We start from the raw sequence: 24,051 nt of genomic DNA, 5'->3' as shown, positions 1-24,051 counted from the left end.
AAAGTGTTGCCTTCAAAACAATTCTTGATAAATATTGCATAAATGTATTCCTCAATTATTAGCCTTAGTAATTGGCTTTAATATTACATCACGATTAACATTGTGGTTGTGCTTTAGCCTGTTGAATATATTAAAACACGATTCATATTTTTTTGTTTTTATTTCAGTATGTGCCTGTGGCCTCTCTCAGGGGGGCTTCTTCATCAAAGAGGGTAAATATTACTGCCACAAAGACTATCAAGACAACTTTGGAACAAAATGCCACAGTTGCCATCAGTTCTTGGAGGGCGAGGTGGTCACGGCCCTGGGCAACACCTACCACAAGAACTGTTTTGTCTGTGTTCGTTGTCGGTGAGTATACCAAACTACACTCAAAGAACTGCCTGAAGTTAACAATTGGTTTTATACATTAATCAAATAATTGTTTTAGCTTGCCAGGTACAGTACTAACTATATATATATACTTACTTGACTCTAATGGGCTATATGTTTGTCTGTTTAGAGCATTTGATCATATGTTTAGTATTTAATGAAATGATTTGCAAGAACAATCAATGTGAGCCGTGTTGCCTCTTATATTACTGTCTACTGTAACCTGTTGTCATGAATCAGTACCAGTCGGTCGGGCCAGATGAGGAGAGTTGGAATGGAAGCTGTATATTGGATGAAGGAAGACTCCGAGATATCTAGCATAACCACGGATGCACGTCTGCATGGAAGAGAAACGACTTGTTCCCCGTATGAATTGTATTTTTATTGCAATGTGAGAATTAATCTTGAAGTTGCTATTTATAGCTACCAGCCTGTTCCCGGCCCTCTTATAAGCAATGAGTTCTTGTTTTGTTCATGATCTCATCCACCGCTAATATACTGCACATTCATCGAAAGGCAGTAAATATATATTACAATGAGATCAAAAAGTTGTAAAAGTTGAGATTCTCTACTGCTCCAGAAGACCTAATGAGTTCCTTAGGAAGATAGATTGAGAACTGTCCAATGTCATATAACTTTTAGGGACACTGCGAGTAAAAACTTGTAGAGTTGCTGAAATAGAGTCACATAAGCGCATGTCCACTGCAGTGCAGTCTGAACTGCCATAGATACTGTATGTAACAAGACTGCAACTTCATACATTTTCGGGTTTTGGTGCCTATGTTTGCAAAGTCAGCGCTCCGATGCGTCAGAGAGGAAAAAAGGTGTCAAGGCAGAGCAACTTTTTGCTTGATTAGCTATTGGGAGCAGAGAATTGTAACAGTTAGCCTCAGGTCATTGGGAACATATTGATCTGTCAAGATTTTGAACTAATTTGCAGTTTGCATTCAACCCACTCCTATAGTGGTGCATGTCTCCAGCTTTACATGTACAAGCATGCAGGACTGTATTACCAAACAGTACTTTATAAAGCTGTATGGCTGATTGTCAAACCAGGGAGTTGTTATGGAAACTCCCTGGTCAAACTACCAGTAAGCTCTTTTGAAAACCAAGAGAAAACTTTCAGTTCTTCTAGGCTGATATCCAATTTATCTGTTAAACGTCATTGGTTTGTCTTGTTTATTGCAAGGTTTTCATGGTTAATACGTAAACTGCTGGAGCTAGGCAGTCTTCTTTACCACTGAATATTGTTATCATCAAGAGCTATAGGCCTAGATGTTTCCTTACATTTGCTTCTGGACTTTGACTTCACTTTAAGGAAGTAGCAGTATGATTCCATTGAAAGTAAAACTAAATTGTTTCTGTGCGGGTCATAACCGTTCTTTGTTTCTAGCACATTTGTGAAGTGTTTAAAAGTATTGTTGTACTGTCATTATAGCATTCAATTCACTATAAAACAGGCCTGGTAAATTGTTTTTAGACGGTAGCCAAAAAATTTGCAAGAAAAAGAAGTTGCTGATATTTTGTTGGGGGGGGGAGATGAGGGAGGGAGGGGCATACACCTCCTCCCCATAGACCTCATTGCCACTGGAGGGTCGCCAAGATGATGAAGATGGAAATTGGTTTCGTCAATCAACAAAGTTTGAACACCAGGGCTAGAAATTACTTTTCATGTGATTCTATTTTAATTGATCAAGAAAGTAGGTTAAGCACATTGGCTAATTTATTCAGGAACTGAATAACAGAAGTGATGGTTTGTTCCATATTACATGGCGCAAAGTAAAACGTGACTGCAGGGAATGAAAGCAAAGACTAGGATCATTATATCTGAGGGTAGTGCTATACAGACAGACAGGCAGACTGTATAATTGCATGTGCTCCAAATATCCAGCTAGGAAATTAAACTGTTGTCGTTTGTTATTGAAACTTGTCATTTCTGTTTCATTCAGGCACAGAAATAATCCTATAAACACAGTTCTTTAAGTCACATCAGCCTCTTAGCCTCCAGAAGAAAAAATATATTGTAATGAGATGAGGATCATTCCAAAATGTCATTGGAAGTATTTTACTGGGAAGTCTGTTGTGCTATAGGCTGCAGACATTAAATGTTTTCACATATAGTTATAATTGCTTTCTTGCAAAATCTTAAAGAGTGATTTGGGACGATATGATTTAGATGATTGACTCAGATAGAAATTATAGCTTTGAAAAGGCATGTGGAAATAGTATTTACTAAAAAGTAAAGAATGAAAACCACAGTTTAAAATCCCAGTCTCTAGAATTCATACATAAAGTGCATGCATTCCATTAGTCCACTCATGGACTGTGTTGTCACTATTACAGTAGTCTGCCCTCCAAAGTTTGATCATGTGACTATTCCATGAGTTATCTCTCTACACACCTAGGTATCATACTGTATAAAATGTAACACATACATGATCCTGACTCATAAAAGATTTCCTTTACATTCATTCAGGTACTTTTTATCATAATTTCTAACTAATGCAATTTGCACATGATTGATATAATTTTTTTTTAAATCCATGTACAAAGCAGATCTGATTTGTACATGGATTTAAAAAAAAAATTGTTATGTTTTTGCTGTTTACGTCAGTGTAAAGAATTTGAGTATTTTATCAACTGAAATAATCAAAGAGGAAACTAATATGGCCGTTTTTCTTAAGTTTCTACACTACAGTATCTATAAGCGCAGCTGTTCTGAAAGACAACAGGTAATATTGTAAACCTCTATCGGTTTGACTGGTTCGAGAAAATATCATCCTACATGACAGTTTATATATTCAATCAGTTATTTACTGTATTCTGGTATTTTTAGTCTTTTATTATATAACAATGTAAAAGATTTCCTAACTCCAGTTATGGATCCATACTTAATTGACATCAAAGAGAAAGCTATTGACCCATGCCCTTCAAATTAAGTGCACTTGGTAGATTTGTAATTGTGGAGTGATTTCCTCAAACCTTGTCATAAATTCACAATGCTTGTACGTAACATCTCTATGATGTACACACTGCAGTGACCTGTCCCAGAACTGTAACCTATACTGGCAGTATCTGAGCCTAAGTTTGTTGTCTACCATATACACTGTGCATAGTTTGTGTTAAATTTATGTGATGTCGATCATTCCCTAACATTGATTATCTGACTCTTCAGCCAGGTACTTTGACGTCACTAATTTTCAAATTTAGTCCGAACGATTTCTTGTGACTGAGTGGATGTATAGTATGTACTGTAACATGATTGCTTTCGAGCTTGCTAAAAGTTGCTCAGATTGCATGAATTATTAACTATCTATTTTTTGGTCAATTCTCTATACATTAGTTTCTAAGCGATACACATTATCTATATGCCATACATGACGAAAAAGCACTAAGGGCTCTCACAAGTATGTTTTTTTGACAACGAGTCGGATTATTTATGTAAAGTCAGTTGAAGATATTTGAAAAAATGAGGACTTAAGGGTGGGTGGCAACAGGACTATTTGAGGAGTTTTTCTTGTTGTTTTTGTCCGGTGGGAAAAATATCAATGAAATGTTGTTTGTTTACTTCTTACTAGTTTATGTCTGACACATATCACTTGCAAACTCTGTACAATCTGTTATGATTCTCAGTGTCAAATGGATTCATCAAAGATTTATGAAAAAAATTCAACATCCTGTAATTAGCAGCAGATATGACCAATTTGCTTTAAGATTATAATGCTGTACCCATTCACCTTATCTCTACAATTTTGACAGGTCGATATTTTACAAAGAATCCTCGCTGAAACCTTTCTCACTTCCATCCCAAGAAACTACCCACCAGAACATATTTCATGGCGAAACTGTCAGAAATCCTATCGGGTGATGTTTTGCACACTTAGCCTCATCTAAACAAATTCAGCTCCATCCTCACCTAAGGCATTTAGTCTAGATTAAAATTTAATGAATCGTATCGCGGGACTATTTAACAGGCCATTTGAGCACCGATTGTATGCCTGACTTCTCGTTATACTAAGAGCAGCTAGGTTAATAAAGGAGAGGAAGCTTGTGAGGGTTCTTAATTTCTTTCTAATTTTACAATCTAACATACAGTCACGTTTACATATTACAAGAGGTTGTCTCTGTAATGTTGTGTTATTTTTTTCGATTCATGTTCTTTGATGTCGATGCAAATTAGAAATATCAAGACAGCTGTACGTCGTCGAGGTTATTGAAAGGTCTCAAAAGTTTGATAATATTACGTTAATATAGCTCTATCGGTGTCATCACTGCCACCATTGTTCTATTTAAAATTTATTAATGTTTTCCGTTAAATGTACCATTACACAGTGTATGGGTGATAAGGTATAGTACTGGGTTGAAAAGTTCATGCTACTTTGATTGAGATGTAAGTGGTAACTTGATAACAGAAGTTTCATTGTAATCATATTATGTTTGATCTGAAACATGCTAGAATTGTTTACTATTTCTTTCGGGGGGGGGGGGGGGGGGGATTTATTGTCATATGCTGGTATGATTATGGTCAAATTACGTTGCAGTGATTTATTTCCCTTGTTACCTGTTTCAGCATAATTATTTCGCTCAGGATTTAAATCTTCGATGTTACTTCATACCATTCAGTTTGACTGTCTCAATGGCCTTAAATTTCTCTGAAATTGATATTTGATTAAAATCTCATTCTCTCTACATTTTCTATTGACAAACATCCAAACTTCACCTTTCAAACTTGCCACCCAACGCTCTGAAACTGTGTTTGTGCCCTAGACTGTGTACGAACAGTATATTTAGTATCCAGTGTGATGAGTAGAACCAACATAGGCGCCACATGTATGCCGAAAAATACACCCCATGATTATACTGCCTGAATTGTTCAATATCAGATTTAATGGAAATGTGACATTGTTTGGATTTAAGTTGTTCAGCTACCGAAAAAAAAAGAATCACAAGAAGAAACAAAAAAATCAAAAAAAAAAAAAAAACGGCAATGCAGGTGTGCTGGCTAGACAATATTTCCATTTCCCTTCTCGTAGATTTAATCACTTGGAAGGCAGTTAAACTGGTTCGTATGTCCCATGAAAAATTACCTTTACAGTACCTTCCTATTGCTGCTTCCATAAACTACAGGAAGAAAGGTGTAATTAATCCATCTTGATACATTCTCAAAGTCTACACTGAACATGTTGTTCCACGTTTCATACATGCTCATGTTTCTAAAAATAAATTCTTGCAAAGAGCAATATGGATATGACGAATTGTTATGTAGTATATATATTGAATACGTATCTTCCCTCTCGTTAATCAGGCTCGAGCGGACGTACTGAGACTGATGATGAAACGCGACAGCAAGTTATGATAGTGCTTAACAGTTATGAATGCATGTCAAAGGTCACATGCAAGACAAATGCCTTGGGTACATGCATTCCACAGACTGCTGTTTTATTTTAACATGGTATTATTAGTAGTGAAGCTACAGTAACATACTGATCAAGAGCAGAGTAGCCATAATCGCCCTTCATATATAGCTAGAATAATGTAAAATATGTAAATATTCTTGGAACATGTGAAGGTGGTTATATCCTAGTGTAATAAGTTGCTACCTGAGCTTACTTTAGGTGATTTATACTCAGAAGGCTTGAAAATTTAAACTTACAACCAAACTGGCAAAGGATGCTTTTAAGCAAAGAATCTCCATGGTTACACTCTACATCATAGATAATAAGACATAATTCAGATGAAAAAGGGAGATCTGTACAAAAAAAACAACATGGCTGATCGAAGTGTCATTAGCTTAGTTTGTATACATGTATGAAAGAGATGTTTGTTAATGCTTCCTCAACAAAATAGCTTAGTGCTTATTGTGCATAAGATATATGAGTTATATCTCATCTAGTTAAAAGTTATATCAAAAGTTATATCTGACTGTGGCTATGTAGGATATCGTGATAATGGTTTTGGGGGTTTTCCTCTTAAAAGAATTAAGGAAAAAGATCAAACTAGATGATGTGTCATTTACTTAATTCTGAGACTGATAATTTAAAGTTGAAATATTATGTGCAGTTTGTTCATTATGTCCCAAACACAATATATGTACGTAAGGACATTTATGCAGATTGGGTTTCTTCCAAAATGACAGCCTCTTTGTACGTTGTAAGATTTATGCTAGAACTTTTTAAGCCTTGAATATATCATCTCTTGGAAAATGTAGGCCCTGGTTTGCAGAAAGCTTGAACTAGTGATGGAAAGCAAAATTAATGCACTACAAATTATAATATCAGTGAACAGTTGAAGTTCTCATCTACTACAGGAAACAGTATAAGCATATCTTTAACTTCTTCTTACCATGGTAACAGAGTATTTTGATCTGTAATGGATCATGTTTACTCATCAATGATTTACTTTGCAGAACTGTATCTGAAGGTTACTCTGAATGGCATATGGCAGCTTATAAGATATGCTGGTTATACGCATGAGTATCTATGTAACGATACATAATTAACAGAGCTTTGTGATACATACTGTATGTCTTCCTTTGTTTTAGCAGCTTAGTAGTAGTAGATGCAACTTCTGTAATTATTATTATTATTATTATTATTGTTTCATCACATAGTATAACAAGATGAACTATAACTGCAAATAAGTAAGAAATGTGAAAGGAAGTAAACTAAGAAACCCTTTTGGGCTTAATCGAATAGAGTACATAGATAACCTTAACACCTATAAAAGAACTAAACCCCCCAAAAAATAGATAACCTTAACATATGAGACCTATAACACTACCCCCCCCCCCCCCCTACCACCAACTCCCACCCTTACAACGAATACAATCAATAAAGGGTTTCATAGTCATTTTTCAGTTGATCACCTGAACGATTTATGCAGAACATATTGAACGTGTACCACATTGGATTTTCTTGTTCCATTAACAGACTTTGTTACTATCAACTAATAATCTTTAATCTTTTTTTGGAACATTATTATTGTGAAGAAATTTGTCATGTCTGCTACTTAAGAACTAATTTGAGACATACCCAGAGCTGAAAACAGAACGAGATGATATCGTGGACGATTTAACCTGAATTGCAACTATAGACATTTAGTTAACGATTGAACTAAGTAAAGTATCTAATTATAACTGTCGTATTATCAATCCGTGCCATCAAACTTGGTATATTAAAGTGTTAATGGATGCCCTCAGCAGATATGTACACTGCATGGCAGAACATCTCAGTTTTACACCAAGGAATAACCTTCTCAAAGCTAGCCTGACTTTAATACACTAGACGATGACAGGATGCTTATCTCTGGTAAAAGCAATTTTAACCGATATATTGCAGAATTGGGCTAATGTAGCAGTACAGCTTGTTAGATATTTTACCGATCTTGAGCATCTTAATTAAGAGTGAGCGAGGGAGTGATCTGGTTTGATGAGTGAGGTGGACAGATATTTCAAATGTTGTTAGGTCGAAGAACAATTTTTTATATAGTAATATATACCGTATAAAGATGTATGGAATTCAACATGTTTGAATTAATTTTTATTGGATTCATAGATAGAAACAGGGAAGAATTAATAGCAGAAAGAGAGATAATAAGGGTAGTAACATACATAAAGAAAGCATTACGCCTGCTGTTCATAACATGATGGCACTAAATTCTAAAATATAACAGCTGTTTAGGTGAAATGTTTTCATTATGGTTGATATGATGATTTCAAGATTATTATGGTATTTTAATCACTGGTTAAGATTTTACATTGCTCCACACTTCACCTGTCTCCAACTCTACATCTACGCCTAGAAACTACATCATTGGGATGTTTTTGGATTAACCAAAATGTGAATAATATACTATAAAGGATCTAATATTTGATCCAACTGACACCAAAATATGAATAATATACTATAAAGGATCTAATATTTGATCCAACTGACACCAAACTATGAATAATATACTATAAAGGATCTAATATTTGATCCAACTGACACAAATATCGTCAGTGTGAGTGATAATGGAAAAGGTATTAATGAGTACACACATATACAGTATGTTTGGTATATATGTTTTAATTAGAATTCTAAATTGGCATGTATTGTCTTTAATCTCTCACAAACAGTTTATTCTGTATTAATGGTGTGCCACCCTTGCTCTAACATTCTCTATACATTGCGGTACATGCACACATTTACATAACTGTCAGTATATTGATGTTGGAATTGGTTTGCCCTCTAGTATTAGCTGACCCCTACCTATTTTTTTGGAAATATTCTGTAATATAATTTGCAGATTTGGTAAGGCAATCATGTAAGCATGGTGAAGATGAAGTCAGTCAACATCCTATCGATACATTCTAGAAAGGTCAGCTGTGCCTCACATCGCTGAATTGTTCATAGTCTTGTCTGCATTTGATTTATTCATAAAAGTAATTAATTTTGCATGTTCTAGGAGGACACAAATATTTAGACCTGTTCTTACTGTTTTGATGATACATACTGTACTTGAAGAATCCTATCCCCCCCCCCCCAGCAATTTATCCTTGCACTTCAGGAATGAAATATCTATGCATATTTGTGTCCGTGTGTGTTTAGGTGGGGTGGGGGGGGGGTTATCAAGGTATCTCTCAAAGATCTGAGGAACTTTATGAATCATTCAGTATCACACATTATGTTTTTTATAGTTAGCCTATAGGACTATTGGTATACTTAGTCAACCATTATTTCACTACCAAAGTGCCAGTAATATTGTCAGTCACTTGTGTCTAGATCTTGAATTAAAGCCCTGCTTATATACAGTTTGTTCCCACAAATTTAGAATGCTTGAAAATTACCTGATGGGATTCGAGTAATATTAACAGAAACGTAGAAATTTGTGAATATTTAACAGTGCATCTGTTACTAGTTAATGTGTAACTGTTGAAAGGCACTAACAACGATATACATGGTCGTATCAGTGGAATTTTACTGCAGTGGTGTATACTGATGGCATTGAGTGGAGATATACTCCGAATTATTAACAACATGCAATCTCCCATGCATGCTCACAAAGGTCAGATTTCCAATTTTTTTTTTTAATCATCTTCATTTCGAGATGAGGAATTCTGGAATTAAGCAACAAAACAGAATTAATACATCCTGGTAATATTTTCCTTGGAGTTACAAGGTCTCACATATTCATTTTTTTAATAAACAGTTCCTACCAAGCACTAATACCGTTTTGTCAAGTTGATGACATAATTAAGTTTATATTAACCCACCTATGTCGTTGATTACATGCTCTGTATATACACTTTCGTGGACAGTGCATGTATACATATACAATGCAATCATTTCATTTTGTGCTGGAATTCGCACACCTGAATTCTCTCTCTTAACAATTTATGAATGTACAACAACACAACAATTTCATTTCGTGCTGGGATATTCCGACACCTTACCTTTGATTACAAACCGACACACTATAGTGATTGGTATCGGGCAGAATATAGAAAGCATCTCTGTCACATTTGTCAGTGTTCTGGAAAACAAAGAATTGGTTTAACTAGTTTTGTCAGTGGTGTTTATGCAGCTGTCTCGAATAAGTCCATAATTCACACAGTAAATGCAATTGAAACTAACCGGAAACAAGCTGGGATTTTTGCTGCCGTCAAATTTGGTCATTCCAAAATACTGAAAAATACGATATGGTCTTTGCTAGAGTATATTATGTCAGATAAGCTTGATATATTTCAGGCTTTGTTTGAATCTGTTAATTTCATGTTTTCCCCGGTTATTTTAATTTTCGTTGCAACCGCCGCACAATATTTTACCCACTTTGATTTGTGGGTGTAATTGTTGCGCAAGATCTTTCATTAACATACATGCTTGGTAAATCAGAGATTACAAATTGAAACATGATTATTCTTACAGATATAGGTTGAGGTAACTATCAAACTTGTTGCAAAACCTCAGCAAATTTGCTTGCCTCGAAAATATTCCGTAGTTTGATGTCTTGTAGACTGTGTAGAGATTGTGGATGTATTTTGAAACAAACAAGTTTTGTAGAAGAAGTTCAAACATCTTAAGTGGAACTACCGTTTAACTTTACATTGCAATATTTTGTCGCGCAAATATTTTCGCACTTTCATTTTGTAGGATAATATGCAGTGTAATTAATTGCTTTCAATAAACATGCATGCTTTATAGTTAATTGTACTGTACCTCTGTGAAGACTGTCAATAATATTTCTGGCCGATACACAGATAATTAGTTCTCCAGATAGAAGTGTGGATATAGTAAAACATTATTAGCAACATATGTAAATGTTTCTTAAAGTAACATAATATATTGAGGAGTTTTCTCAGATCAAACTTTGCTGGTACATTATTAACAGATTTTTTGGACGGAGGAGGGGGAGGATGGGGGTTATATCCATTTGGTTGTATAGCTGAACCTTATTTGACAAGGTTTATATGTTAACAATATGCAGTAAGCTTTCCAATGTTGAACTGTTAGCATCACGAAACAGAATAGTACTAATCAAGCCAGGGAAGATAAACTATGCATATACAGTAAATCTGTTTGAGAGGCTCACCATCCATACTTTACCTTCTCATAGAAGAATCTTCTTTGCAGTCACTTTATATGTAGGCTTGATGCTAAGAAAGATGTGTTGATCAGAAACTGCATTATATAGCATACAGTATTATTCCATGTTTGAATGTGTGTAGCTGTATGCATAGCAAAGGGTACTATACCATGTTTGAATGTGTATCTAGCTGTCATGGTTGTTTAGCATACAGTATACTATGCCACCTTTGAATGTGTATAGCTGTATGCGTTATGTAGCCTACGATACTATATTCCAAGTGTGTTTTAAACTCAATTCTGTACCATACAGTGTGTCTACTGCAGCTAGAGGAGTTTTCATTTATGGTATGATTCGTTTAAATTGTTGCTGCCGACATGTCTGATATATCTTACTTCCGTAGAGTCATTTTATGCTGTTCAAATATCTTTGATGGCTTTTATGACCAATTCTGGGCGGCTGTGGGCAGGTACTATTCCGAATCCCGCAGCAATATTCATTTCCATAGATGCTCTTTAAGCCAACTTAATGTAGAGACTTCCAAATTATGCTAAAAGCTTTGAAGTGGACAGCACATGTATGCAGTATTATCAGCAATAGCGTTTTAGTTGACTAATTCTTTAATTTAGTCTGATGCATACATATGAGAATTCATGTTCATTGTTAGGATCATTACTGCTATCAAGGTCACAGAATTTCATTCTTCATGTACCAATGTAAATGATGAAGAATGTTACTTATAATCAAAATTTACTTTAGAAATATTAATACATGTACCAGTAAACTTTGTTGTGTTTTGTTTGCTGTTTACAAAGTTAGCATAGGCAAGTTTTCACACCATGCACACTACGTATATGATGTAGAATATATTTCTCAGTCCTTGGTAAAAGTATATTGAAAGAGTGGAATATTTGATGGTTTTGTGTAATCATTTGGTGTCATCATTCTTTAACTAAAACCGAGTAAGAAGTCAATCTCATATCTTTATATATTGTGAAAGTGTAATATTACCAGAATATTTACGATTAAATTTTTAATATACATATTACATGTACTTTTCATTGAATTTAGTGAAAAATACTTAGTCATATCTACAGTAAGTATGCATGGTACTAGGAAATAACTTGCTCCAAATCTTTCCTGCCAGTTATATGATAAAAATGTTCTTGCAAACTCTGCATGTACACATCGGTTACATGGGGTACAAGAATACAAATATGTAGTTGCTAAGTTTAAGTATATATTGCAATGAGAGAACTAGCCTTTGAGAATATGTGTTATTCATAGGGAGATCTATATAAGTTTTGTTTAAAATTATTCACCAATGAACTTTTTTTATACTGTAGGAACGTCTTTTTTTTTTGCTCTTATACAGTAGCGATTGCAGTAAATCTTCATTTTAGCAGGCTGTAATTTGCAGTAAGGCGATTTTATTATTATGCAAACTTTTTAACATAAAGTTAATACAGTTGCTGAATATATATATTCAAATGATGTTGTAATGACAAAGTTGGCCGTATAACTACATAGTCTGCTACACATTTAGCAAGAGAGACATGCATTGTACAGTAATCGATAAATCCTACCTTTCGTGTGTATTATATGCACTGTATACAGTAAGGCATAAATCCTACCTTTGTGTGTATTGTGGCTCTTGAAAATATTATTCAATTACTCTTTGTCGTCATTTTGTTTGTACTATGAAATGTAAAACTATTCTTACTTCGAAAAAAATTATGTTATGTACATTCCATTATTGAACAAATTCATGTCACCCAGAAAGCATGATGTTGATTATTATGTTCCAATGCTCTAATTTCTCGAGAAAAATGAGGTCAACGCAATCCCAAATCCTACAAGCGATAATTGTAGACTTGCGGTTTTGACTTTTTGCCGATGTCAGCTATTGGAATTTATTTCTAGAAGTACTGCAGTCAGCAAATTTGATCTTCCCTTGTGATCCAGCTTTCTACACTCGATCCCTTTCACGGTGAACAATTTCTTGTGGAACATATCAAATCTCACAAGATATGTTTTTTGTTCACTTTTGATCAAGATAATATTAAACATCAATTTGACTAAACTAGAGTCAATAGACATGATCAGCCTTATTTTTCAGGTATTGTGTATTGCCAAAGGTCTCTAAATGTACAAAAGAGGCAGTATTTATATAGATGAAATGCTACCTACACCACTCTTGATTAACTTTGGGAATATCAGTAAATAGCATTCTTGCAACGTACTATCAGTGCCAAAGTAAATTTATATTATTCATATTCAAATTTTACCGTTATATCAGAAATGATAACATTTTGTATCTTCTTTTATCAAGATCTTCTACCTTCTACCGTTTTAACTAAAAGTTATTATTATTATTTTTATTACTGTTCTTCTTCTTCTTCTTATTATCTTATTTGTATTTGCTAGTTCATTTTGTTGACATGCTAGCTACAGTAGTTCCCTTTTCCAATAATTCCATCATTTTTGTTTGAATGTTTCCCTTTTCCTTTTTTTGTCGATTTTGTTTGCATATTAATTTTATCCGATGAACCTTCCTCACTTTATGTTACCAACATGTTCTCATATATTTCAGTCTGTTTATCTTCATGTTGTTCATGGGAGGTGGGGGGGGGGGCTGGGAAGGAACGGGGGGATTCTATAGTACTTCCTTCATTTTAGTTTTCTGTATTTCATATTTCTTTGTTTTCTTCTTGCCATCGTACTTGCATTTGCTTTCTGTTTTCTTTACAGTTTGCAGTTTTTTTTTGTTTCTCTTACTCCTCTTTTCTTTTGCATGTTTTTTTATGACATCGTTTTTCGCAGGCATGCATTTGAAGGGGGCGAGGACATTACATATGACCCCGCAGAGGACATATGTCTGTGCCTCCGTTGCAGCCTCGCAGACGCTGTACCCATGGAACGGCAATCTGCACCCCAAGAGTCGAAACCACCGCCCAAAAGGGAACCACGGCTACCCCGTGCCAAACAAAGGCACTTTTCCCCGCCCCTCTTCAATGGGTTTGTACCTTCTGTATAGTTTACATATCTTTATGCTGTTTTGTTCTGCATGCATTATAACTCATCTTACTGTAGATGCTAGCTGCATGCTTTCCATCTCATTTGGCATTCTAAATGCATCCTTTCTTGCATGGCTTGTCTTATTCTGATCAACCTATACTAACAACTACTAACTACACAACGTTTGACCACATATTAAGTTTTCATCTGAATATACCGATACTATTTTTTAATCAATTGTACTTTATACATATGTAATTTGTATATTGGTTGTATCACTATATTAACAGTTCTTTCTTTCTTCTTTCTTTATTGCGCAGACCATTAATTAATAAACTGTAAAGTTAAATTTTTAATATGCAAATTGCTGTCCATATTTCTGTAATACTTGTAATATTCTCTGCCAAATATAGCCGTAACAGGTTTCACGCATGGACAGTAATTGTACTTGCCTATATGCTACACTCAACAACACTGACCTCAAATTACATTGTTAATTGCTCACATTCGCTTATCCATCTTGTTGGAAATATAACACTCAAACCGCTCTTCACAACAAGAACTGCTTTTAATAAGACGTTACATCTTTTATGCACAATTCTTGCCGCTACCCATCCATATTGTAATAGCCATAAGTATATATACATACATATAATACATCATTCCTTTATTACGATATGATGCCACTGCTTATATGATGAGAATACCACTCGGTCTTAACAATTGTACCAGATGGCAACAATGTTTGTTTTTCAAATTAACGCTGTGTAACATGCTTGAATTATGCAGCACGGATGCGCAGTATCTGTTTAAAATGCAACATGAAGGCTGCTGCAATTGGTATCTTAGTTGATATTAGGTGTGACAAGCATTTGTCCCAGGTTCCAAGATTGGATGCCATTGATTATATAGCTAATGTAATCAGGTCATACATATCACTTCCAAACAGTCACCTGTTAAGTTAGCACTGGGTCCATCAAGTTCTGAGATAAGTGATCGTGTAAATTATACTACTATTCTTTTCCGAGTTCAGACAATTTCAATGGTTTTGATTAATCAAGGATAGTGTTACAGACATCATAAATGTCATGTATAAAGTGTGACACATGTCACAATATTGTATGGGGCAGGCAAGAAATACTTCCATGATTGAAGAATCTACAAACGGTCGTGATAGAGTATTACATGAAGGCAAACGAACAGCCCTGGACATTATCTTCATTACTTCCTTAGATATCATGAGGGTGGTCCACTGCAAGAAGGTCTGTAATCTTAACAGAATTATCATTCATAATTTAAAGTTATGGCGTAACGATGTAACGATGGAAAGCACATCATCAAAACTAGACAGGACAATAAAAAGAATTAAATAAAAAACAGATACCCATAGAGACCATATGTTAGGCACTTTAAATTAAGTCCAACTGCGAGGAATAATAATTGTGGTATGGCTGTACAAATTGATCATCTTGCTACACATATATATATGTAAATTATGTCATGTAAGTGAGCCACGCATGTGACCATTGTACGCCCAAGCTTTTAAAATCAGGCTATTTACTGGCTTAATGCCACTGGAGCTTGCCATATGCCAGTAGAACAAATGGCACTGACAATCTACTGCCGGTACACGTTATCAACTTAAACACGTGGTACGTCGGTTAAGAACGCCGTCAGTCAAAGAATTGGAATGATTTTTGTGCCTAACATGACCACTTATCATCAGCAAATTGTTTGACTACTGACATAAAAGCCTGTACAGCAACTGATTTTGTCTTGTATACGTCTCATTTAGGAATATGCCAGAAGTGAGAACTTGATTTGAGCCCAGGTACATTTTTTTAAGCCCTGGAATTTTTCAGCAAGATATGGCTAAACTTGTGAAATCCTAGGTCTGATATATATACCTTTGATTTGTTTGGGTTGTTCCCATATAGGCAGTGTAATTCTGGAGAAAGTATAGGCCTCTTCTCATGTTACATTGCTAGATAGCAGATCTCCGAGATGGAGTCCATGGCTTGCATTACATAGGGCTTAATTGGCTCCTGTGTAGTGCTGTACAGTATATATATATATGTTACATGCACAACTATGTTGGTCATCAATTGTACTTGAATCTAATGATATGGTCAGGTTAGTTTTCAGCTCATGTATCATGTATGATATTTGTAACATTGATGAATTGAGAATGGAATTTCAGTCAATTTGAATATTTGCAAGCTTAAATTTCCAATTTTCCATCATAAATCATTTGAATTTATATAGTCATAATCGGATTGACTGGACAATCATATCCAAATCTTGGCCCTAAAGTATTCCATAAAATTGCTTCAAGTTTTAAAACCTTTACTTTTTTCAAACACATGTCTCTTAGAAAACTAAAAAAGAATATTTAAGAGAAGAAAGAGCTCTGGATATAAGAGAGTAAAATTATGAGTCAGCAGACTAGATAGATCAAACGTAAGTTTCAACCAAAGGTCCCTGGATTGGTATTCCAGCATATCTGGGCCACTGAAATTGTACCTGTTGGGTGTTTGCAGTATAAACATCTACATTTCTGTGATATGATATAAGTGTACAACTGACATTGCATGTACATTATTTCTACAATACATTGTGCAAAATTTATGTATGATCAGACACTTCTGTGATGAATTCTTTAGCTGTTAAATTGTTTAAATGTGAGTATTTTTGATCAATTGCTATATTGCCTACTGCTTATTTAGCACCACCATTTTGCATGTAAGTACCCTCCATTTTACCAAAAAGTTCTCAAATGCATGGGGACACCATGTACTGTACACCATCCCCTAGATGACTTTAGTAGCATCTTAGTCCCACCCCCCAACCTCCAACCAGAGCACAAGAAAGCTGACAACTGATGATAATAAAAATAAAAAAATTGGATAAATTTTCTGTTGCCTTCTTAATAGCAAACTATGTAATATATAGTCATGTCTATATGTAGGGTAATTATATTTTAATTAATTTACAAGTGTATATTGTCTGTAGCTATTATGTAAATGAAATGAGATTTTAAATTTGCTATTTTAGAAACTGTCTACAAGGCTTTGACAAACATGAAGTATTAATACAGGTTTAGTAGCTCAACATGTACAGTATTAAACCTGCACTCAGGTAGAGTAATTACATATGCAATTATCATATACTGGTATCATATATTGATGCAAACTACAACTAGGATATAATTCTTTTCTTTTTTTTAATTCCTCTACAACAGATAGACCATCATTTGATGCAGGTCTATACTTTCATTATATCCTATAATATCTGGCTCACAGCTGCATGCATATCCGTGAATAGATTATACTGAACCCTAGAAAAGTGACAACATCATAGTGTGACCATGATTATTATTGAGACTTACTTAAGCTCTCAAGAGGATCATTTAAATCAAGGTTTACACAGGGTTTCAATTCATGGATCCCTCTTTACGTCCCCATCAAGCAGCCTTGGAGAGGGATACCTAGAATTCAGAGAGGTTGCAGCCTGGATAATAATTGCGGATAAGTTCAAAGTGTTGAACGTTATACGACTGCCATGATCAATTCCACCTCAGGTGGAAATTTCCATTACTGTTACATTTTATTCAAAAAGTGAAAGGTTAGGCAATCTTCAATTTTTGCATTGGGATACATTTATATTACCACCTCGTTCTCTTCAGAATGTAGCAGATGTGTAGCGGACATGTTGAGTCATATAAGCTTAAAGGTATGCTGTAGTAGCCCCAAATATGCTAGATATTCAAATGTGGTCATCTTTCGTCAAAATTCTTGAACTGTTCTTATAACAACCGTCGAGGAAATTGTCCTCACTTACACATTCAGTCATCTTGTGTGTTACTTAAAGATATCTGAGAACAATTTGGAGAGTAAAGACCTCCAGGAAAATACTTTTTTGAAAACTTCTAGCAATTATAGTGTGCTATAAATTGGGGCCTATACTGACTACCTTTAAGCAGTTTAATGGGAAAACCATGTTGATATTTGATGCCAGCGGAATAGTTGAAAGAGGTGGACTTTATTATGAAATGTCACCAAACTTCAGCGTGGAGAGTGAACATAAAAATCTCAGATTTCCATAGATCTAATTGTACCCTTTCTTTATATCTTATTCTTTGAAACGAAAAAACACATTACCGGATGCTTCAAATTTGTTTGGTTGAATTTGCTCAAATCTGGCGATATCATTCATGATTAATAAAAGGAAAGATATTAAAAGGCCCCTGAAAAGTGTTAATCTGTTTATACTTAATTCAGTCTACCAAAACGGCACCAGAAATCGATGGATGTGGTTAATATTAACTTCAACGAGGGTTTTCCAAATGGAAAGAGAAATTATTTTATCAAATTTCATAGGACACAAAAGTTTGGACTAAACAGTGTATAATCTGGGAAGAAGAAACATGCTTTATTATCCCCATTGCAATCACTGCAGTTAGGATACTAAGTGAATATCCATTCCAGTTATGAATCTATGTGAGTATCAATGTATGTATGTATTTTAGATCCTCCTGCAAGCAGGAACTTGCGAAGAAGCCATCATTGGCTTATCAAAGCCGCAAGCTGACCAAAGTCAGTCTCTTACTGTAGATTCATATTTAACGTCCATGATTATGAATTGTCAATTGTCAACAACTCTGTAACTGGACAACATACATTAATTGACATACATAAGGTGACCAGACGTCCCCGACTTTCGGGGACAGTCCCCGGTTACAGTGTGCTGTCCCCGATGTACAAGTGTCCCCGAAAATGTCCCCGATTCGTCAAAATGTCCAGGAATTTCGAAAATATCCCACATTAGTAAAATAATTGTAAAAACAAAATTTAGTCAAGTAAGCAGTCGCAGAACAGAACTAACCAGTATTTCAGATGGGCCAGTCACCGCCATTGTAAAGTGGAATATGCTAGATCGATCTAGCCTAGCACTCTTTCGTAAAGTAAGTAAATTTCATCTAAGAAAAAGCTACATTTTTGAAAATAAAATTGATTTATAAAGTGCTTCTAAGTATCACCATTTTACATCTAAGCACCTTATGCACTTGAAACTTTTCCACCCACTCCCATTAGACCCGTCCCCCATGTCATTCACGCAATAAATGTCCCTTATTCCAGTCAGGCAAATATGGTCACCTTACATACATTAATATATGGCTTGGTCAGGTTAGAGAGACAAGGGTTTCCAAAGGAAAAGACATATTATGACATTGAATTTACAGAACAGAGAAGTTTGGATTATTAGCTATAAAGCAGGAAGGACAAACATGATTTTATACATATAGATTGCTTTATGTAGTTAAGTATAAAGCTGGGCCGGTATCTAATTATGTAATTAATTATGTAAATGTTTACTTGGTTTGATCAGGTCGGGGGGAAACAAAGTTGCAAGCCGACAACCACATGCAGCTGTAAAGCCGGTATCATTTAACTTATAACATTGCTACCTTAACATCATTTAATGATTAAATCTTCTTCTTCTTTTATTCTGCTATAGTATAACCTTGTCAAGCTGAGTTCTCTTCACCTGCAATTTATACACTGTACAACTCCTACCTTAATTGCTTTTTTACTGCTAACCTGCAAGGTCTTGCAGATATTTGCATGTTTAATATATGATATCTACTGCTTGCGTCCTTAAAAGCGAGATCTTCTGCCTGGGTTGGTTGCGAGGGATTAATCCATGCGTAAGTCCTGCCACTACTACAACTGTGTAAGACTGTGATGTTTTGTCCATCACCTGGGTAAATTAGAAATTATTGTCAAAGGATTTTATGTCGAGCATCTATTACAAATAGGTTATGGAACCTTTTTTTTTATGATCAAGAATCAAAATTAAATTCTGACTACTCTAAACAGTAAACAAAGTACTGAAGATTCTACGGTTCTAAAAATTGGAAGTATTCCAAGAATTTTTAGGTCTCAATCTTTTTAGAGTTCTATTTGGTGGTTGTGACCTAGGTATAAGTGAATTTTTTTGTGAAAACAAGTAAATCAATATTCTGTAGATGCATATCTGTTCTTGAGTTGACCTATCATATCAAAACTTGACAAGGATCTCACAAGTGTAGTATAGATTTGGTCACTCTTTAGAATGTCTGGATTTATTGATTCTTTAATGACAAAAGCTTGCATAGCTGAAACTTAAAACCATCTTAAGTGGATGAATATTCATAAATCAGTCTGGGGGGTTGTAGGGGGGGGGGGAACCTTGGTATAGCCATAAGTTGAATGTGTAAAGAATGCCAGCTACATTGTGCTTCTTCTATTTGACGTTCACTTAGTCGATATGTATGTCCTAATAATTGATTGGCTCAAGTCACTCATCTGGATTTCATTCACATCAGTGGTTGACTGTACTGGCCTGCACATGTTGTGACTCTGATAAGACAAGTCATGGCTCTTAATACATTGGAAAATTATTAACTTGCAGGGTTTGGTTCATGCAGTATGACATAGCAAACTGCCTTTAAAACTTTGCAAGATATCCCACAAAAATGCAACAATGTGCAGATCGGGTACCTTACTAGTTTTTTTCCGTATTTCATGATGTAGCAAGCCAGCAAACCTCAAAACTAACTGCTTAAATTGCAAACAATGAAATGTGGACAGCGAAATACAAAAGGTTGACCTTTGACCACTTATGACATCAGTATGCTATAAGTAAAAAACTAAATACAATTTATGACAGAATTACGTGTTTAATTCCTAATTTTTCAATGACATAAGATTTAAGGTATCAAAACTGTATTTTTATTTTCTTATATTTACAATATAATTCAAAGAATTTTTAGTCCCTTACATGAATTTTTTAGTACCTACTCAGAAGAAACATTTGATATTTTCACCCTTGGACCTAAATCAAGTCGACGTTACTTTATCCCTTGCAGATATTTTTTCGGATAACAGCTCACCAGAGAAATCAGTCAATGTAATAAAATCGTCATGTAACAAGACAGTTTGGTATATTCAAACGTGTTTGTTCCGTAATCTCATCAATCTTGGATTCATAAGAAACAAAGATTATGCTTGGAATATTTAGTTTCATTTTGGTGCCTACAGAATGTGTTTTCTACTTTATATGTTATATATCAGTCTGAGTCTATCAGAAGAGTGGTTTGTTCTCTGATTATGAACTAGAAGGATAAACCATGTCCATGGTGAAATATTCAGTTTCCATTTCCGTTACTTTGACGGCAATACGTGTTATACCAAATGAGATTATAGGGTTCATATATTTAAATCGACCAATGGATGGTGTAATTACATATTAGTAATAAATGCATGTATGGTTCTATTTTGGAGACGTATTTGCTCTTTAGTTAGTGTTATCCCTTTTAAGGTGCCATAATGTACCTCATTTAGTTTTGAAAATAATTAGTAAACATGTTCATCCTTATGAGGGAAGTAGCAATATATATATATATATATATATATACAGACATGAATAGTATGGAGTAGGATATACTTAATCAATAGCAGTGAAAAGCAGATGACACCCGACATAATTCTGATCCATAGATGTTGATACTTATTTTTTCTGTATTTGAAACAAATTTTGAACAATGGATAGTGATTACCTTTTATTTAGTGAGTTTGATCATAGATGGGTTTTTTGGTTTATTTTTTTATCGTGTGTACATGTATTTGTGTGTGACATCATGCTTGTGTGTATCAAGAAGGGGAATTAAATTTGGATGGATCTCATATATTGTATGTGGATGACCCATGTTCAGTAAATATGTAAAGAAGTAGTCAGAGGTCAGTAGCAGTCAAGATGTGAACATCTTGTAAACATGTTGTTTCAAGATGGGAGGATTGGATGGAGCTCATTTTCAGTTTGATATATGCTCAATAACATTAACGTTAAAAATGTTAATTATTCCCTTTGGTAGTTCTAAGCCCAATGCTCATGTGAGATTAGCAGAGGTTGTAATAGGAAACCCTTGTGAATACAACATTTCTAGAAGCAAAGCTTTGATTGATTTCAAATCTTTGTATGTGGTTTTCTGATAGTGAGTACATAGAGTCTGTTGTTTTAGTGGAGGTCAAAGATCATCTCAGTAAGATGAACATGCATGCATGTAAACATGGTATCTCAAGTTGGGAAATTTAGCTGGATTCATTCTTAGTTGGAGATTGGCTCATAATAATAAGCCTTGTGTGTAGTGAAGGTCAAAGGTCATTTGTGGGTGACAGACAGCAAAACGTGGACACCTGGTAAGCATGCACATGTCACAAGATGGCATATCATCAGGTGTATCAGATTGCTATTAAAGTTATCCGACTAATAATGTCAACGAAACCTGGATGCACTTTTGCATTTTGGGTTTGTTTTACTTTGGGATCAGGTATTTTTAGCAGTTTGGTAATGCTTTTTTTTCCCCACCTTCTTTTTCTCTGTCTCTCGTTTTGAGTTTGCATGAGACATATTTATCACGGTAATCTCCTATAGCTTCCATCAACAGACTAATCAAAAACTGCACAATTTGGAAAGATGTGAAATGTCCAATAGGCATATAATGCTTAATCCCACCAAATCAGTGAATTATTTTAAGCTGCCCACTTTAATGAGGCTTTCTTCCTCCACAGTTCTATGGTCTAATATTTAACTGAAGCAGCCACTCCTCTTATATAATCTTGCACAACTTGGGTTTCACTTACTCTAATTGCTAAACACACAGCTGTTGGTATATTTCGCCGGGTATCTCAGGGAAGCATTGGCTAGGCTTGCAAGTACTCTCACTGTTCCGATCTACAGATCTCAATTGTGGAAAGGAAATGCATGTTTTGATTATGCAAGTCGGAAGGGATGATGGAAATATATTATATGTCATGATTTATATATATATTAGTGTTCGACCGATTGTATGACAATCGGTTTTACCGATTACCGATTATTTCCTGTGACAATCGGCCGATTGCCGATTACCGATTACCGATTATTTCAAAATTTTCGCGGAACTGGCCTAATGTATGATTAGGTGTTATGCATGATTACCAATTTCTAGGCCAATACAATCAAAGATGTAAATGAACGACTTAACTTTTCACAGTTAAGATTAATGGAGCAAGTAAAGAACACTGTAATGCATACATAGGGCGATGTACGATTATAACGAGGAGTCGCAATATTGCAATCCCGCCACAACACAGTACTGTACAGACTACAGAAGGGGGAAAATAGTAGCCATTGGCTACGAAATGAAAAACAAAAAAGTTAGGGACAGGTTTTACAACTGCTATTAAAACCATTATCAGTGTTGCAACTCTAACGTAAATAAAGTAAAAAGTATATCGCACGTAAATAAAATATTCTTTATTTCGTTAGCTGATATCTATCGAAAGATATAATCTGATATGAAAAATAATGTGTAGGCTCTAAGAGTAAGTTGGCCTGACGTTTCGATCCTAGCAGGATCGAAATGTAACGCCACATTACTTATAACATATTCTTACACAGGCTCTTTAGTGGATAAGCAGTTTGCTAACAGTTTTATTTTATTATGAAAAATAAAACAATCTCGAACGTTTGCTTCAAGTTTTCAATGATTACCATCTTGCGCGGTAAAACTTCCGATCGAACGAACGTTGTTTCAAACGATCATACACAGTAAGTCAATGGCGCTTCTCCATTGACTTAACTACATGTGGGAGAAATTACACACTAAAGTCCCATTGACTTTGTCGCGGCGTGTCACTTGAAATCAGACTTGCTTTTAGTCGGTTGCGGTAAGGAGTTTAGTTACTGTTAGCAGGTATGGTACATGCGGCATAGGAAAAAAGTTCATCGGGTTTTTCGTAAAAATATGCGTAAGAATGTTTGCCTAATCACAAAATACTGTTATGCAGTAGAACTTCTGAGGAATGTCGCCAAACGTGTTTATGGATATTTAGGTGTATTTGGAGCCTTGATTTCATCATTTTATGCCATTTGTAAAATCTTGGGCGCATTTTCAAACTTAACAGTTCTGAAGCTCAACCGTTCTTCAGCCAGACTAGCGTAATGTACGTAGTGTTCTCACAATGAACAAAGCCTAATGTTATTGTTCTCACTTTCCAGTTCGGCCAAAGTGGT

General features: G+C 35.0%; 1 protein-coding gene across 9 annotated transcripts in view; it reads left to right on the top strand.

Moving 5' to 3' along the window:
- Window positions 1-24,051, top strand: part of LOC139967322 (actin-binding LIM protein 2-like) — a 158,177-nt gene that overhangs the window by 91,533 nt on the left and 42,593 nt on the right. For 8 of the 9 annotated variants that reach the window (XM_071970994.1, XM_071970996.1, XM_071970990.1 and 5 more), the window contains exons 3-4: window positions 168-351; window positions 13,759-13,953. In XM_071970994.1, the coding sequence (XP_071827095.1) occupies window positions 168-351; window positions 13,759-13,953 (379 nt within the window). The remainder of the gene's footprint in view (window positions 1-167; window positions 352-13,758; window positions 13,954-24,051) is intronic. The other variant, XM_071970997.1, reaches the window with a different exon arrangement.

This window comes from Apostichopus japonicus, chromosome 5 (genome assembly GCF_037975245.1).
Source record: "Apostichopus japonicus isolate 1M-3 chromosome 5, ASM3797524v1, whole genome shotgun sequence".
In the NCBI taxonomy this organism is placed as follows: domain Eukaryota; kingdom Metazoa; phylum Echinodermata; class Holothuroidea; order Aspidochirotida; family Stichopodidae; genus Apostichopus; species Apostichopus japonicus.
The sequence above is the reverse complement of the archived record's forward strand: the minus strand, read 5'-3'. Positions and strand labels throughout refer to the sequence as shown.